At 39.8% G+C, this 17,605-nt stretch overlaps 2 protein-coding genes across 2 annotated transcripts; one reads left to right on the top strand and one right to left on the bottom strand.

Moving 5' to 3' along the window:
• Positions 1-497: 497 nt before the first annotated feature.
• On the top strand, positions 498-9,446 carry LOC307172637 (uncharacterized protein; the record flags this gene model as incomplete). Its single annotated transcript, XM_079895175.1, has 9 exons — positions 498-530; positions 619-660; positions 1,719-1,814; positions 2,284-2,367; positions 2,752-2,808; positions 2,884-2,985; positions 3,077-3,187; positions 7,701-7,835; positions 8,690-9,446. The coding sequence occupies 9 exons, from the start codon at positions 498-500 to the stop codon at positions 8,828-8,830; spliced, it is 801 nt and encodes a 266-aa protein (XP_079751301.1). The 3' UTR covers positions 8,831-9,446.
• Positions 9,447-10,791: 1,345 nt separating this feature from the next.
• eomesb (eomesodermin homolog b) lies at positions 10,792-17,605 on the bottom strand. Its single transcript, XM_079894861.1, has 7 exons — positions 17,469-17,605; positions 15,467-16,020; positions 14,139-14,293; positions 13,930-14,051; positions 13,347-13,505; positions 12,243-12,304; positions 10,792-12,168 (listed from the first exon to the last, which is right to left on the bottom strand). Exons 2-7 carry the CDS (start codon positions 15,928-15,930, stop codon positions 11,535-11,537), a joined length of 1,596 nt encoding a protein of 531 aa, XP_079750987.1. The 5' UTR covers positions 15,931-16,020; positions 17,469-17,605; the 3' UTR covers positions 10,792-11,534.

Consider the following 17,605-nt stretch of genomic DNA (forward strand, 5'->3'; position numbering starts at 1 on the left):
GATAAATAGTCATAAAATAAAAAATTACGTAGCCTGAGATGGCACAATACGATTTCTTGTTATTTTATGCTGTCTTCATTTAATGGATACAATTTTTTAACTTATTTTATATTTTAATTTTTCAAAGTTGAAAAGGCACCGATTTCGTGGAATGACCCAGTTACTGATCAGATTAGATAGGCTACAATATGGTTTTAGTAGAAAAATATTAAGTTATGACTGTTTTATTTCCAACGTGTCCAATTGGTCCCGGGAATACAAAAGGTGTAGCCAACAGTTTGTTTTATTGTATAAATAGAGTTAATTTCATAATCCTGTTTTAGTGTGTGGTGTTTTAAGACTCGAGACCACGTGACTCAGGTTAACATGCTAATGACTTGCTGGTCTCAGTTACATTTGCAATATTAGTCAATATCCCCATAAAGAGCTTGAGTAATCGTGTGTGTAGGTGTGTGTTATTATTAACTCTGCTCACCATCATAACTTACAGGACAGAGATGAATTACTGTAGTGTTGACCTGATCCGTGACGTCAGTCACACACACACACACACACACACACACACACACACACACACACACACATTCTCTGCATGTTTAGGTGGAGTTTCTCCTGAAGAATGACAGAGAGAGAGAGAGCAAGAACAACAGCAACATCGAGGTAAATATCTCAACATAACCACTGACTTTACACACTTTACACACTGCAGATCTGAAGTTGAGGACTAAGTCAGAAAAATATCTGGTAACACTTTACAAGGTTCATTAATGAACTAACAATGATCAGTACATTTGTTACTGTGTTTGCTACTCTTTGGTAACGTTAGTTAATTTTAGTTAATAACGTTAACTAGCACAGTGCATTAACTAATGTTAACAAATACAACATTTGATTTTAATAATGTATTAGTAAATGTTTAAATTAATATGAACTAAGATTAATAAATACTGTAGAAGATTTTTAATTCTTAGTTCATGATATCTAAGGTAGTTAACTGATTTTAACTAATTAACCTTATTGTAAAGTGATAACAAATATCTTTACTTGGCTATATGTGGAAGCTACTTCGTTTAGATTAAAAACATTACCAGTTTTTACAAAAAGGCTTCATTTGTTAACGTTAGCTAAAAATACTACTGAACTAAATGAACAAACCTGCTACAGCATTTATTAATCTTAATGTTAATTACAACATTTACTAAAATATATATTAAGTTAGGTTATAGGCTATATGTTAGTTAATGCACTATCTGTGAACAAACATGAAAACTAACATTAACAAAGGTTTATAAATGCTTTGAAAATATTTTGCTATATTGCATGTTAGTTAACTAAGAAATTAGGCTTCATGGTAAAGTGTTGGAATGAAGGAAACTCCTGCTGTTTGGAGCTTGTGTTTGTGCTGCTAATATAAATGATGTGACCCATAAACTCTAACCAGCTCATCACTGAATAAAACAAGAGTCATTTAAACAGATGACCTTAAACCCTTTAGACCGAAAGCTGAATTGGATGATTTAGATGAGTGTTTGAAAGTCTTGAGTCATCGGAGCGACTGCGCAGGTTTGTCTGGTTTGTTCACCTAAAGAATTTGAGTGAACAATGACTGAATTATCTGCAGATGACAGCATAGAAAACACATGTGATCCGGAAACCTCTTTCACTCTCTAAAGATGTCGAGAAAAGTCGAAGTGATCATCAACTCTGCGGCTTCGCAGGATCAGTCCGCGTGTCCCGTTTACATCACGGAGTCCAAGCCCGGAGACGCGCCCGGAGTGACGGGGTTCCTGAAGATCAACCCGGCGGTTCTGGGGGTAAAACTACTGATCAACACTACTAACTACTGATCAACACTACTAACTACTGATCAACACTACTAACTAGTCAAACTACTGATCAACACTAACTAGTGATCAACACTACTAACTAGTGATCAACACTACTAACTAGTCAAACTACTGATCAACACTACTAACTAGTCAACCTACTGATCAACACTAACTAGTGATCAACACTACTAACTAGTGATCAACACTACTAACTAGTCAAACTACTGATCAACATTACTAACTAGTCAAACTACTGATCAACATTACTAACTAGTGATCAACACTACTAACTACTGATCAACACTACTAACTACTGATCAACACTACTAACTACTGATCAACAGTACTAACTAGTCAAACTACTGATCAACACTACTAACTAGTGATCAACACTCTTAACTAGTACTGCTGGTGTCTACGAGCTGACAGAAACATCTCGTCTTTTACCCGCCAGTGGCTGGAGATCCTGACCGGTGCCGTGGCGTTTGGACTCGTCTTTTGGAATTATGAACGTTTGTTTTTAATACCATCTTGCTATGTGAGTCTTTTATTTCGAGCGCATATTAGAGTGATTTCTGAAGGATCATGTGACACTGAAGACTGGAGTAATGATGCTGAACATTCAGCTTTGATCACAGGAATAAATTACACTTTACTATATATTCACATAGAAAACAGAGGATTTACATTGGAATAATATTTCACAATTTTTACTGTTTTTTGATCAAGTAAACACAGCCTTGGTGAACAGAAGAGACTTCTTTCAAAAACATGAATAAATCTTAATTATTCCAAAATGTTGTCCTCCAGGAGGATGCAGAATCAGATCTAGTGTTTATCACTGTATTAAACTGTAAATGAATGCTGAATAATGTTGATATTTCTGTCGCGTGTGTAATGTTGTGTGTGTGTGTGTGTGTAGTTGGTTTTAAATGGAGTTGTTACAGCCACCGCTGCCTGTACCCGCAACCCGTGTCTGGTCAGTACGTCTCTCATCGTCGCTCATGTTATGATCTGATGAAGCAGAAGTGGTTTATGAATTATGTTTGCTCAGGTGGTCACCGCTCAAGTCCTGAACCTGTTCAATATCTTCAGCTCTCTGACCGTCTTCATCATCTTCTTCCTCTTGTTCTACGTCACTTCGAGTGTGCGTGTGGTGAGTCATTATCTCTATGATATAAGATTCATCTGTCCTAATAATGAATATATTACTGATGTTTATGAATATTGAGGTGTTTGTGTTGTAGTTTTTGGCCCCTACTCTGGGCGCGACTGAGATCGCGTTCATGGCCTGTAACGTTCTGGCGGTCCTCCTCTCCGTCATCATCTTCGCGACCTCGTGTTGCTGGTGCAAATCGGTAAATCAGAGTTTCTTCTAATCTTCAGCATCATCAGTGGTGGGGTTTAATCTTCAGCATCATCAGTGGGGGGGTTTAATCTTCAGCATCATCAGTGGGGGGTTTGACTCTTCAGCATCATCAGTGGGGGGGTTTTACTCTTCAGCATCATCAGTGGGGGGGTTTGACTCTTCAGCATCATCAGTGGGGGGGTTTTACTCTTCAGCATCATCAGTGGGGGGGGGGTTTAATCTTCAGCATCATCAGTGGGGGGGGGGGGGGGGTTTAATCTTCAGCATCATCAGTGGGGGGGGTTTAATCTTCAGCATCATCAGTGGGGGGTTTTTACTCTTCAGCATCATCAGTGGGGGGGGTTTAATCTTCAGCATCATCAGTGGGGGGGGGGGGTGTTTAATCTTCAGCATCATCAGTGGGGGGGGGTTTAATCTTCAGCATCATCAGTGGGGGGGTTTAATCTTCAGCATCATCAGTGGGGGGGGGGGGTTACTCTTCAGCATCATCAGTGGGGGGGGGTTAATCTTCAGCATCATCAGTGGGGGGGTTTAATCTTCAGCATCATCAGTGGGGGGGGTTAATCTTCAGCATCATCAGTGGGGGGGGGTTAATCTTCAGCATCATCAGTGGGGGGGTTTAATCTTCAGCATCATCAGTGGGGGGGGTTTACTCTTCAGCATCATCAGTGGGGGGGGGGTTAATCTTCAGCATCATCAGTGGGGGGGGGGGTTAATCTTCAGCATCATCAGTGGGGGGGGGGTTAATCTTCAGCATCATCAGTGGGGGGGTTTAATCTTCAGCATCATCAGTGGGGGGGGTTTACTCTTCAGCATCATCAGTGGGGGGGGGGGTTAATCTTCAGCATCATCAGTGGGGGGGGGGTTAATCTTCAGCATCATCAGTGGGGGGGTTTAATCTTCAGCATCATCAGTGGGGGGGGTTTACTCTTCAGCATCATCAGTGGGGGGGGTTTACTCTTCAGCATCATCAGTGGGGGGGTTAATCTTCAGCATCATCAGTGGGGGGGGTTTACTCTTCAGCATCATCAGTGGGGGGGGGTTTAATCTTCAGCATCATCAGTGGGGGGGTTTACTCTTCAGCATCATCAGTGGGGGGGTTTTACTCTTCAGCATCATCAGTGGGGGGGGGGGGTTACTCTTCAGCATCATCAGTGGGGAGGGTTAATCTTCAGCATCATCAGTGGGGGGGGGGTAATCTTCAGCATCATCAGTGGGGGGGGTTTAATCTTCAGCATCATCAGTGGGGGGGTTTAATCTTCAGCATCATCAGTGGGGGGGGTTTAATCTTCAGCATCATCAGTGGGGGGGGTTTACTCTTCAGCATCATCAGTGGGGGGGGGTTACTCTTCAGCATCATCAGTGGGGGGGGGTTACTCTTCAGCATCATCAGTGGGGGGGGTTTAATCTTCAGCATCATCAGTGGGGGGGGTTTACTCTTCAGCATCATCAGTGGGGGGGGGTTAATCTTCAGCATCATCAGTGGGGGGGGGGTTACTCTTCAGCATCATCAGTGGGGGGGGGTTAATCTTCAGCATCATCAGTGGGGGGGGGTTAATCTTCAGCATCATCAGTGGGGGGGGTTTAATCTTCAGCATCATCAGTGGGGGGGGTTTACTCTTCAGCATCATCAGTGGGGGGGGGTTAATCTTCAGCATCATCAGTGGGGGGGGGTTACTCTTCAGCATCATCAGTGGGGGGGGGTTAATCTTCAGCATCATCAGTGGGGGGGGGTTAATCTTCAGCATCATCAGTGGGGGGGGGGTTACTCTTCAGCATCATCAGTGGGGGGGGTTTAATCTTCAGCATCATCAGTGGGGGGGGTTTAATCTTCAGCATCATCAGTGGGGGGGGGGTTTACTCTTCAGCATCTTCAGTGGGGGGGTTTAATCTTCAGCATCATCAGTGGGGGGGGTTTACTCTTCAGCATCATCAGTGGGGGGGGGTTAATCTTCAGCATCATCAGTGGGGGGGGTTTACTCTTCAGCATCATCAGTGGGGGGGGTTTACTCTTCAGCATCATCAGTGGGGGGGGGGGTTTAATCTTCAGCATCATCAGTGGGGGGGGGTTTACTCTTCAGCATCATCAGTGGGGGGGGGGTTAATCTTCAGCATCATCAGTGGGGGGGGTTTACTCTTCAGCATCATCAGTGGGGGGGGGTTTACTCTTCAGCATCATCAGTGGGGGGGGGTTAATCTTCAGCATCATCAGTGGGGGGGGTTTACTCTTCAGCATCATCAGTGGGGGGGGGTTAATCTTCAGCATCATCAGTGGGGGGGGTTTACTCTTCAGCATCATCAGTGGGGGGGTTTACTCTTCAGCATCATCAGTGGGGGGGTTTAATCTTCAGCATCATCAGTGGGGGGGGTTTACTCTTCAGCATCATCAGTGGGGGGGGGTTACTCTTCAGCATCATCAGTGGGGGGGGTTTAATCTTCAGCATCATCAGTGGGGGGGGTTTAATCTTCAGCATCATCAGTGGGGGGGGTTTAATCTTCAGCATCATCAGTGGGGGGGTTTAATCTTCAGCATCATCAGTGGGGGGTGGGTTTAATCTTCAGCATCATCAGTGGGGGGGGGTTTAATCTTCAGCATCATCAGTGGGGGGGGTTACTCTTCAGCATCATCAGTGGGGGGGGTTTACTCTTCAGCATCATCAGTGGGGGGGGTTTAATCTTCAGCATCATCAGTGGGGAGGGTTAATCTTCAGCATCATCAGTGGGGGGGGGGTTAATCTTCAGCATCATCAGTGGGGGGGGGGTTTAATCTTCAGCATCATCAGTGGGGGGGGGTTTAATCTTCAGCATCATCAGTGGGGGGGGGGTTACTTTTCAGCATCATCAGTGGGGGGGGGGTTTAATCTTCAGCATCATCAGTGGGGGGGGGTTACTCTTCAGCATCATCAGTGGGGGGGGTTTACTCTTCAGCATCATCAGTGGGGAGGGTTAATCTTCAGCATCATCAGTGGGGGGGGGTTACTCTTCAGCATCATCAGTGGGGGGGGGGTTAATCTTCAGCATCATCAGTGGGGGGGGGTTTAATCTTCAGCATCATCAGTGGGGGGGGGGGGTTACTCTTCAGCATCATCAGTGGGGGGGGTTTAATCTTCAGCATCATCAGTGGGGGGGGGGGTTAATCTTCAGCATCATCAGTGGGGGGGGTTTAATCTTCAGCATCATCAGTGGGGGGGGTTAATCTTCAGCATCATCAGTGGGGGGGGTTACTCTTCAGCATCATCAGTGGGGGGGGGTTTAATCTTCAGCATCATCAGTGGGGGGGGTTTAATCTTCAGCATCATCAGTGGGGGGGGGGTTACTCTTCAGCATCATCAGTGGGGGGGGTTTAATCTTCAGCATCATCAGTGGGGGGGGGTTAATCTTCAGCATCATCAGTGGGGGGGGGTTTAATCTTCAGCATCATCAGTGGGGGGGGTTTAATCTTCAGCATCATCAGTGGGTGGGTTTACTCTTCAGCATCATCAGTGGGGGGGGGGGGGTTACTCTTCAGCATCATCAGTGGGGGGCTTTACTCTTCAGCATCATCAGTGGGGGGGTTTACTCTTCAGCATCATCAGTGGGGGGGTTCTCCATCTTCTTAATGCCACGGACCCCTAAATATGATCATCCCTGTGAGGGGCCGCCATTCTAAAATTTTAAAGGCAGTTTTATATTTTCATTTACAAAGACTTGATTTATAATGTGAAAAGTTAGTATTATAGATGTGTAAAATATTTACATTACATCCTTGTTTTTTTATACTCACTGTTGTACTGCACTGTTAGATGTTTTATTCATTCTTATGAATATATTCATATTTTTTATAAAATGTATTTATTTATTTAAATCAATTTTATTTTAATCAATTTATTTCATTAATTAATTTAGTAACAGTTGTATTAATTTATTTTAATCATTTTTATTTATTTTCTATTTGCATTTTTTATTTTTTTATTTTAATAAGTTTTAATCTAATGTATTAAAAATAATTATTTAAAGTTTAAATAAATATTAAATTATTTATCTTAATTGTGATCTTAATAATACTTAGTTTAATCTTATTTATTTATTTTCACATTTTTACACTGCTTTTCTTATTTTTATTTATTAAGTTGTATTTTATATTATTTTATTTAAATAATCAATTTATTTTATCTGACATAAAAATACAATTGTATTTATAAAAATGTTGCATTATTTTTTCCTAAATCAAATTTAATTAGTTTAATCTTATTTTTGATTTTACACTGCTTTTCCTATTTTATTTATTTAAATCAAGATTTATTTATTTAATCATTTTTATTTATTAATGTATTTTTATTTTAATCAATTTATCTGTTTAATTAATTTATAAATTACAGTTAATTAAGTTAATTAATCTAATGCATAAAATACAATTTTATTATTAATATTAATTTTTATGTTTGAAATAAATTCTATCTTAATCAAATTTAGTTAGTTTAATCTTATGTTGGTTTATGTGTTTATCTTCTGTGCCTCCGCAGAGGAAGCGTCTGATGGTGATCCACATGAGCTCAGCATCGCCTGATGTGGTCAGTGATGTCATGGACCAGCGTCCCGCATCATCACCCCCGTCCTACTACAGTCCGCTCCCGTCGTCAGACCCGCCGGCCTATGAGGTGAGGGTCGAGTCCGCTCTCGCTTTCTGCCAGAGCAAATCCACTCTGACGAGATTGATTCAGTAAAACCAAGCGGCAACCTTCCGTTCTCTCTCTTGAATCCAACACTGAAGAGATTAAACTGCAGTTCATCCACTGGCCACTAGAGGCCGGCTGCAGAAGAGACTCAATCCCATAAACCCCCATGTTAAAATGTCCAACTTTACAGCAGAAAAAACACGTGTTTACAGCCTGGTGCAAGAAGTGGCTTTGGTCTATATAGCTAATGTTGCCCTTCATGACGACTGTGAGGGGGGTGAATATTTTTATAACTCATACGTTTAAATTATATTAAGCCTTAAATTTCTGCATAATTAAGGGCGTGGCCACTTGAGTGACAGGTGTATTGCCACTGATGTCACTACTAGCCGTTTGTCTGCTGTGTGTTAGCGTCACGTCACCTCAGCTAATCCGCCTCGCTGCACATTTTCGTTTATCCGGGAGTGACGCTTCCAAGATGGCGACCGCCGGCTCCGCCCACTTTGGGCTTCGAAAATGCCCTTCAGAAACACTACGGCTGACGTCACGCACACTACGCTCATATTTATTTACAGTCTATGGGTAAAACCCACACCATCGTTACTGTTCTTATCACTGTGCATCAAGAGCTGAGATTCAGATATGATAATGAGCGTTTGCTTTCTGACCAATCACAGCAGACTGAGCCATCTGACCAGTCAGAGCAGAGCAGCTCTCCGAGAGGCGGGGTTTAGAGAGACTGAACCTTCAAATGAAGCGTTTCCAACACTGTGAGAAAAGAGCCGATGTTTGTGTGTGTGTGATGAGAAAATGAGAGTGTTTCTGTGTTTTTGCAGGATGAGCGACGCTCGACGCTCTCTAGAGAGTTTTTGCAGGATGAGCGACGCTCGACGCTCTCTAGAGCTTCTGCTGCGAGATGGGACAAGAGGAGGTGGATAGATGAACTGCATCGCAGCAGAAAGTCCATCCAAGTCTAAGACCAGTAATGTGTTCCGGATACATCTATGCTCTAAAGTAGAGCTTCAGTGAGTGTGTGTGATCGGCTCCCAGAGCTCAGTCGAGGGCCCTCAGTAGTGTACATCTCCATCAGTCCTTCCACAGTGTACAGAACTTTCTGGAAGACTTGCTATCAGAAACTTTGCACATTAGAATTATTAGAATTATTTCTAATTTTTTTTAGTTTTTGCCATTATTTGAGGATGTTTATGACATGACTTGTGTAGAATTATTTCTTTTCTTTTTTTAGTTTTTGGTATTATTTGAGGATGTTTGTGACACGATTGTCAGATTGAGCTAGGGGTTGTTTTTGAGATTTCAGTATTTTTAGGAGCTGTACTTGCACGACTGAAAACAGCTGTCCGAGTGTGTGTGTGTTCGAGAAACTCATTCACACACACTGAACGGAGTGTGTGGAGGAGCTTCTGCTCTCCAGGACTCTCCCTCAGTCTCATACATCTTCTTCTTCTGTGCAATCTAACTATTTAAGGTTTTTTTTGTTTTCTTTTTAATGCATTTGAATGTTTATGTACATATATATGTCAGCTGTGTAAACCATTTTAAAGGTGCTATATAAAGTTCATTTATTATTATTATTATTATTGTTGTTGTTGATTTTGTTGTAATTTTACCAGTAGTAGTAATATGTGCACATCCAGAAACTTTAGGCCAGTGTGCGATCAGAGAAAGCACTTCTCTAAAGAATAAACACACAAAATCTATTTATTAAAATATGCAATGAAGACCTTCGGGTAGAAACTTAGCATATTTTAATGGGAGCAGCAGAGGCAGTGTGTTCATGCTTTAGGGATTTTGTTTATTTGCCGTCTCACAGCATCTCGCACTCGCAGTCAAAAGTTTGAAATAATTAAGACACAAGAAATACAGTAAAAACAGTAATATTGTGAAATGTTAAAATGTGAATATATAGTAAAGTGTAATTTATTCCTGTGATCAAAGCTGAATGTTCAGCATCATTACTCCAGTCTTCAGTGTCACATGATCCTTCAGAAATCACTCTAATATGAGGATTTGATGCTCAAGAAACATTTATGATTATTATCAGTGTTGAAAACTGTCGAGCTGCTTCATATGTTTTACAAAAATATGTGGAAACTGTCATACACTACCATTCAAAAGATTGGGATTAGCAAGATTAAAAAACAAAACAAATGAATACTTTATTATAAATGTATAAATTCTAAATTGTTTAAAATAAGCTAATGAATTCATACTCTTATTCAGCAAGGATGCATTCAATTGATTAAAAGTGACAAATACTTTTATAATGTTACAAAATATTCTATATCAAATAAATGCTGTTCTTTTGAACATTCTATTCATCAAAGAATCCTGAAAAATAAAACTATATCACAGTTTCCACAAAAATATGAGGCAGCACAACTGTTTTCAACACTGATAATAATCATAAATGTTTCTTGATCATCAGATCCTCATATTAGAGTGATTTCTGAAGGATCATGTGACACTGAAGACTGGAGTAATGATGCTGAACATTCAGCTTTGATCACAGGAATAAATTACACTTTACTAGATATTCACATAGAAAACAGATGATTTACATTTGAATAATATTTCACTGTTTTTTCTGTGAATTATAGTTACTAATCAATTAACCATTTCATTTGACATCATCAAACCAAACTGATCAGATTTCCCTCAGGCTTCGCCACTAGAGGACAGTGTCCTCAATATTTAGTGTGCAATATATCATCTTACATACAGTATCTCTATTTGTAGAACTTTAATGTTGAGTTTATTTCTGGATTCTTGTAATAATCCACCATATATGAGGTTTAATTTTACATTTCCCTTATTTACCAAACTCATTCTATTCTATAGCTTATTCATTTTTACTGATTCAGTGAGACCGTTCAGTGTTTGATTTGAGTTATTGATTTTCTGCATATTTTTTGCATTTGGATTTATTAATTTGATGTATTTTACAGCTGTGAAAACCAGTTTTAAATTTCTGGATATTTCTTTGACACCCATATCATGTCTAAATTATTCAATTAATTCTGTACACTCTTAAAAATAAAGGTTTTAAAGGGTTTTTTCGCAGAAGAACAGTTTCTGGTTCCCCAAAGACCCTTTCAGTGATCAGTTCTTAAAAGCACCATTTTTGTTATTTTTTTTAGTGTAAAGAAAATTTTATTAATCCAAAGAACATAGTTCCACTATAAAGAACCTTTCATGCGATGAAAAGATTCCATGGATGTTAAAGGTTCTTCACAGAACCATCAATTCAGTGTAACGAACCTTTATTTTTAAGAGTGCATATTAAAAAAATTAAATGTTTTTAAGAATATCCCAACCAATACAAACCAGCAGTCGTTTAATCGCTACACACAACAGCATTTTCAAAATGACATAATTACTTTGAACGTGCACAGAAACAAATGCATTAGGGTGAGGTTTAAATATATTACAAAACAACCAAAATGATAAATTCAAACAAACAATCACTCTCAAAAATAAATTGGCATCGATAGTTCCATGAAGAACATTCCATGGAATCTTTCCATTTTTCAAAAGGTTCTTTAGATTTTTAGAATGTTCTTCACACAAAGAAAAGTTCTTTTTGGAACCAGAAATGGTTCTTCAGGTCTAAAACGCCGTTCGGAACCTTTATTTTTAAGAGTGCAGGAGCGTTGCGTTCCTCTAGCTGCCGGCATAGAACGCGTAATAGCCGATCGCCTTAGAGGAGGATGAAGAGTCCTTGTTAAAGTTGTCCGAGTCTTCCACACACTTGGGAGAGTTCCCAGTCCCGGACTCTGCGTGGGAAAGCCGCCTCCTCTTGCACACGACCGAGTAAACGCTGGGCTCCACAGAGTCTGAAGGCTTCAGAGATGACGCGTGGCTCTCCATCCAGTTCTGAGCGAATGCGCTCACAGCGCTTTCCTCCTGAGGCTTGTCTTTGTCAGGCATGATGATGTGCTCATCTGTGGGACTCGGTCTGGGAGACCAGGGCACTTTCCTCGGGTACGAGCCTCTCGTGCCCCATCCCGCGGTCACGGACGCGAACGCGCCTTCAGGATAGTACCCGAGCGAGTGCGCGCTCTGGAGAGGTAAAGACTTGAAGCTGTAGGGTAACAAAGAGCTGGAGTAATCTCCCTCGTACGCCGTGAGCTCCAGTTTACTGCCACTGGTCTGTTCGCTGCTGTATAACCGGTTGTTGAGTTGATCCTGCAGGAAGGGTTGCATGGTGTAGCGCGCGCTTGGCACGATCTGTTGCGCGCGCGTCGAGTGCGTTGGCGAAGGCGTCAGTCTTTCACGCTCCGAAAGCGTGTACATCCTGAAAATCCAATGCATGTTAGTATCAACCGATAATAAATGCGGGGAAACCTCAGTGATGCTCATCATACTCACGAATCATAGTTATCTCTGAAGCCTTTCGCGAAAGGATTGTGGTCGATCTTGAGTTGAGTGATCTAGAGGAACGACACAGAAGTGAGTGTTAATAACTGAGTGTGTGTAGTCCCAGCCTGAGCCCATGAAAATGCGTGTCTATAGCACGTATTGTGTTTATCGTGCAATTTATACGCGAAAATTAGTTTTTACGTGCATATGATACGCACTTTATTGCGTGTAATACACACCCCACACCACTACTAAACCTACCCGTGCGTATCATTTGCATGTAAAAACACAATGCGTGCTACAGAGACGCATTCAGTGTGACTGGGTAGTTTCATGCATCTGGTGCTCTTCTATCATTTTAGACTTAAAAACGTAACTTTTTTGTTTTTTTGTTTTTACTTTTTTTCTTGATCGGAATGGTACGAAACTTGGTAAATGTTTTGGCACTTGCTATGTAAACACACACACGCACAAAAAAAATCATGGATATGATTCGAACAGGTTAACAATAGTCACACTTGAGCTCCTCGCGGTCAGAAATGACGCATTGGAAATTAATGACGAGTTTCCTCTAGTGGAAGCGTCTGGAACTGCAGCCGAACAACATCTCACGGAAAGACCATTTATGAGATATCAACCTCACATTTGGAACACAACTTGTTTAGATGTAAGGCTTTGATTTTCTCACAGTTTTAGAGTCAAACTTGTTTTTTTTTAAATATATATGTCATATAAAAATTGAAAATAGTATTTTTGCACATTTTTCAGAACAATAAACGTAAAACTTTTTAAAACTTTTTTCACTTCACCAATAATCTGCCAAGTGTCGCCTCTGAAAAGAGATCAAACATCTGTCGCTCTAAACCATTCAAGATTTACCAGTTTAAGTTGGAAATTTAATTTTCAGGTCTATGCTCAAAAAGTGAATAAATGGATTTTAAATACAGCGTAAATATAATTTTGTACCATAAAATCCCCTAAAAATACAAAATATCAAATAAAAAACATTATCGAACTAAAATATAGTAGGCCTACATTAATTTCATTGAAATAAAACAATGAACACGCGAAGAGCACCAGAGGGTTATTCATGCTCAGAAAGAAAGTCTGTACATCAGTATTCTGATAAGCTGTGACCGCAATGAACTGGTTCTCCGGGAAGGTGAAGATCTGAGTCTTAGAGTCTCGGCCCGTGTTTTCAATCCCGTCGTCTGACACTTCAACGATGTGAAGCCTCGGCTGGTACTTGTGTAGAGACTGGAGGACAATCATCTGAATTGGAGACACAAATGAGACTATTAAACACACATCATTTAATGGTGATTTTGCCAAGTAAGATGTTCAATCTGGATTCTGGAACAACATTCCTGACTGAAAATCTCTAACTCTACCCATAACTTATCCCAAAAACCAGAGGGAAATGATGAATAACACTGATGTTGAAGCACCTAGACTTGGCATAAACAATAATCTCATCCCTCAGATCTGATTGGTTGATTGGAATGTTGTTCCAGGATAAAATCACATTCAGCCATGTTTAATATTACTTGTTCTTACAGTCAATGGCAAAAGCAATAGCCTATGTGCTTTTATTTATTTCATTTGAGTACTAAAACAGGCCCAAAAAGCACAACAGAAATGGTTTAAGCATCAGTAGTGAATTGTTCTACTCATAAAATAAATGTGCATTATTTACCTGTGAAGTGTTGGTATTTGCTCCCTTGTTGTTTGTTAGTTTCAGTTTACCGAAAGATATTTCTTGTCTCATCCAATGAGCGCCTGTATTGGGCGATTCGGGGTGGACGTAAATCTTATTCCCTAAAACAATAAAATACAACAGCATATTATTATTATTATTATTATTATTATTAATAACAGCGCGTATTAACTTGGTTTCTGCCATACCTTGCATATTATTGTCGGCTTTCCCGCACGTGACCCATTTCCCGCCCTGGAATCTCCAGTGATTCGGATCCGCTAAAACAATCTCCACGAACACGTTATAATGCGTCGTCAGGCTCAGGCCGGTAATATTGAAACTGAGAAATGGAAACATCCGCCTGTGCAGGGATTTAAAACACAAATGATTATTCAGCTATATTCTGAATTAATAATCAAAATTGCGGATTAAAGATAGGACTAGGCCTATAGCTTTCAAAGAACTTTAACCACACCACACTCTCAAACCAAATGCTTTCACAAATAGACAATAATAATACAATTCTTCTCTAGCTGGTTTCATCTAGTTGTCTAATACAACCTGGCATTGTGATTGTTGGCTCTGTGATGAATGTTTTTGTACCTCATTTGTAAGTCGCATTGGATAAAAGCGCTAAATCCATAAATGTAAATATAATGAAACTTCCATTTTGACGACCACTTTTAATTATATATAATTTTTATTAATTTTTGAGCCCCTATTTCTGGTAGCTGTAGTTTAAAAAGAAATAAATAATAAAACTAGCCTACTTTTTGAGATATAGGCTATGATATAAAAATCTATAAATAATATTAATGACTATACTTAATGTTGCTATAGTAACACGTCTGATCTCTAACCGCGATCGATCGCGCCAGATACAAATACGAAACTATTTACAAACACATTTGAAACGTTATTTTCGTTATTTGACTGTTTAAAACTGATTTTAAAATCTGTTGTTGTGATTTTGCCTTGGCCTATACAATTTAAAGCGTTTATGGCCTAACAAAACATGTTTGAATAGAGTTATAACCTATTTGATTAATTCACGCTTAAAATTATTGGTTCAAAAGGGGGGTTTCCTAAAGCAGCGATGAAATATTAGGACCGTTTCTGGTTCCACAAAGACCCGATTTAGTCCGATTATGAGTAACACACTTCTAGCCAAAATAACCTTGAATTTGGTTACATGTCGTTTTGGCCTAAATAACTTGCGAGATGAAGGATATTCCATCATGTAAGCAAAGCCAACAGTGATTAGGCTACAAGGCGTTTAGCTTCATGTCGTTGACATGTTCTGTGTGTAACATATCTTTGGTTAGACGTCTATTCAATTTTCATTGACAGCCTAAGACTTCAGGGCTGTGTTGACTCCTATTAGTCGTCTTTTAAACGCAAAATTGCTTGCTTGGATGTTTTTTCTTAGTGCGAAGAACATTTTAATAACATAAAGAATGCACATTTTTTATGGAACCACCGATGGCAATAAAAGCACCTTTATTTATTTTTTAAGACTGTACCCCTCTCTCACCTGCCCTGTTTGGTGATGATCATCTCTGTTTGGTGCCGGTGGAACTTGAGCCACAGCGGCCGGTTGCACAGATACACCTGAGCTCGAGCCATGGACCCGATCCCGGACCCTTGATACGAGCCGTAGGAGTTTCCCGAAGCGTGTCCGAACTGATACCCCGTGCCGAACTCCCCGCGTCCAGCACACAGAGACGGACAGAAGCCCGCGGGCGGGATCACGGAGCCGTAGTGCAGCGACGCGTACCGCGATCCATCGGAACCGGCGTATACTCCTCCGGTCTGGCCCGTGTACGGGAACAACGGACACGGACTCGAACTTTCCTGCGTTTGCTGCGTCGCGCCCATCATGAAGTATCGATTGGACCCGAGCCCGTCGAGTATGTACCGGCTCGTCAGTTCATCTTCACAAATGATCGGTGAATCCTTCCCGTCGTCCAGCGCAGAACCGGACCCTTCCCCGGGCATGATCCGACACACTCCACCCGAACTCTAGATCCGAATCCTGACGTTTGATAATTCGATCTCCGGCAGTTACTGTCGCGCGCCTCGGCATCACTGAGAATCAATGTGTAGATGTCAATATAAATGTTCATTATTATAAACGTTCAACAGCTGAACATTATTTCTATTTTGATCGCTTTGGTTTAAAACGATTCTGCATTTCAGTCACCGCTCCATTAAAACAAATCGAAACTTTTTTGCATTTATGGATCTAAAAGTTAACAATCTTCTATGGATATTTAAAGGCGTAAAATAAAATGATTTAATGTTATTGAACGTTAATTTGTTTTCATCGTACATTTGCTATCAAATTAAATGCACTTTATTTAACTCGCGACGTTTATGTGTCATATCCTATTCGTTCGTAAGATAGGCTATTGCTTTAATTTCATATTTTCCAAATAACCCTATCACTTTTTTATTTTCTAATAGGCCTATGTGCAGCTAAACGGTATCATTTAATTGCATTTATAAATATTTGTTTTAACAGCATTTGTATTAAATATGCTGATGTGCTCGTCATAGTCGTCGCTTTATATTTCAGTTCATGTTATTCTCAGTTCAAATCTCCGCCGATGTTGGATTTAATTGAAGAACAAATAATAAAGAGTTTACAATCACAAATGATTAAACTTTAGAGAGTTCATGTTGATTCAGACACTTTGTGCTGTTGAGATGACTGGGGTAAAAAATCCCTGTCAATCTAGCCTTTATATTTTATTTTAGACAATAGCTCCTCCATATCATAAGCTACAAACATATATTTAAAAAGCAACAAACGATAGAAAACAGTGATTAAATTAAAACGTTCCTTTATTACGAATAACTTTGGCATTTTATCATTTTAAAATTAAATGTTGATGTTAAAATTCATTGCTAATCTAGACTTTATTAGTGTCATGCGAACATAAACTTCATGTTTTCGTTTTTCTGCATTAATTCTTCCTTTAATGATTGAACAAAAATAGTTTAGGCCTATAGCTGAGTTTATTAATATTTAAAAATTAAGTCTTATAATAAACATGATACATAAACAGTCTGAAAGACAACTTTGTTGGCTATTGTTTTTTTTAATTACGCGTTACTGTCATTTGTGGGTTTTTTGTGTGTGTGTTTTTTTTTTTTGCGAGACAATTTCAAATTGGTTCTTATTAGGGTTTTTTTCTAAGCATAGCCTATGTAGCTAAACGAACATCCAAAACGTTGCAAATATTGTTTCTGTGTGTAAAACGAGAACGTTTTCTAATTCTTATATTTATAAGTTAAATTTTTCGCATAATGTTGAACGAGGTTTAAACAGCGACTGTCTGGGTTCAGTATGCAGTATTAATTTAGACTATTTAATCATCTGTTACTTGTATCTTCTCCTCTGGTGGTGAATGCACACTTGTCTATCGGAGAGGTTAAAGTTGATTGACAATCAAAGATAAGAAAGAAAACACAATGAAGCTTCTTGCATCTAGATGTAATAATATGAATCATCACTATGATGAATAACTCACCAGTTTCATCTTCATTGTCCACAGATTGAGGTCGAGATCGCGCTTGTGTTCAGATTGAGAGCGATAAAGAGAGAGTGAGAGTCTGAAGCAGAATGAAGGTAAAACACACTGAACGACTGATGAATGAAAGACTGACT

The sequence above is a fragment of the Squalius cephalus genome, assembly GCF_949319135.1.
Source record: "Squalius cephalus genome assembly, chromosome: 15".
Taxonomy (NCBI): Eukaryota; Metazoa; Chordata; class Actinopteri; order Cypriniformes; family Leuciscidae; genus Squalius; species Squalius cephalus.

Excerpts from the sequence above, each read along its gene's own strand:
- eomesb (XM_079894861.1), bottom strand. The coding sequence starts at position 15,930 with ATGCCCGGGGAAGGGTCCGGTTCTGCGCTGGACGACGGGAAGGATTCA. Across the intron at positions 14,294-15,466 it reads ATCATCACCAAACAGGGCAG|GCGGATGTTTCCATTTCTCA; the intron begins GTGAGAGAGGGG and ends ATCCCTGCACAG. Across the intron at positions 13,506-13,929 it reads CAAATACCAACACTTCACAG|ATGATTGTCCTCCAGTCTCT; the intron begins GTAAATAATGCA and ends TCTCCAATTCAG.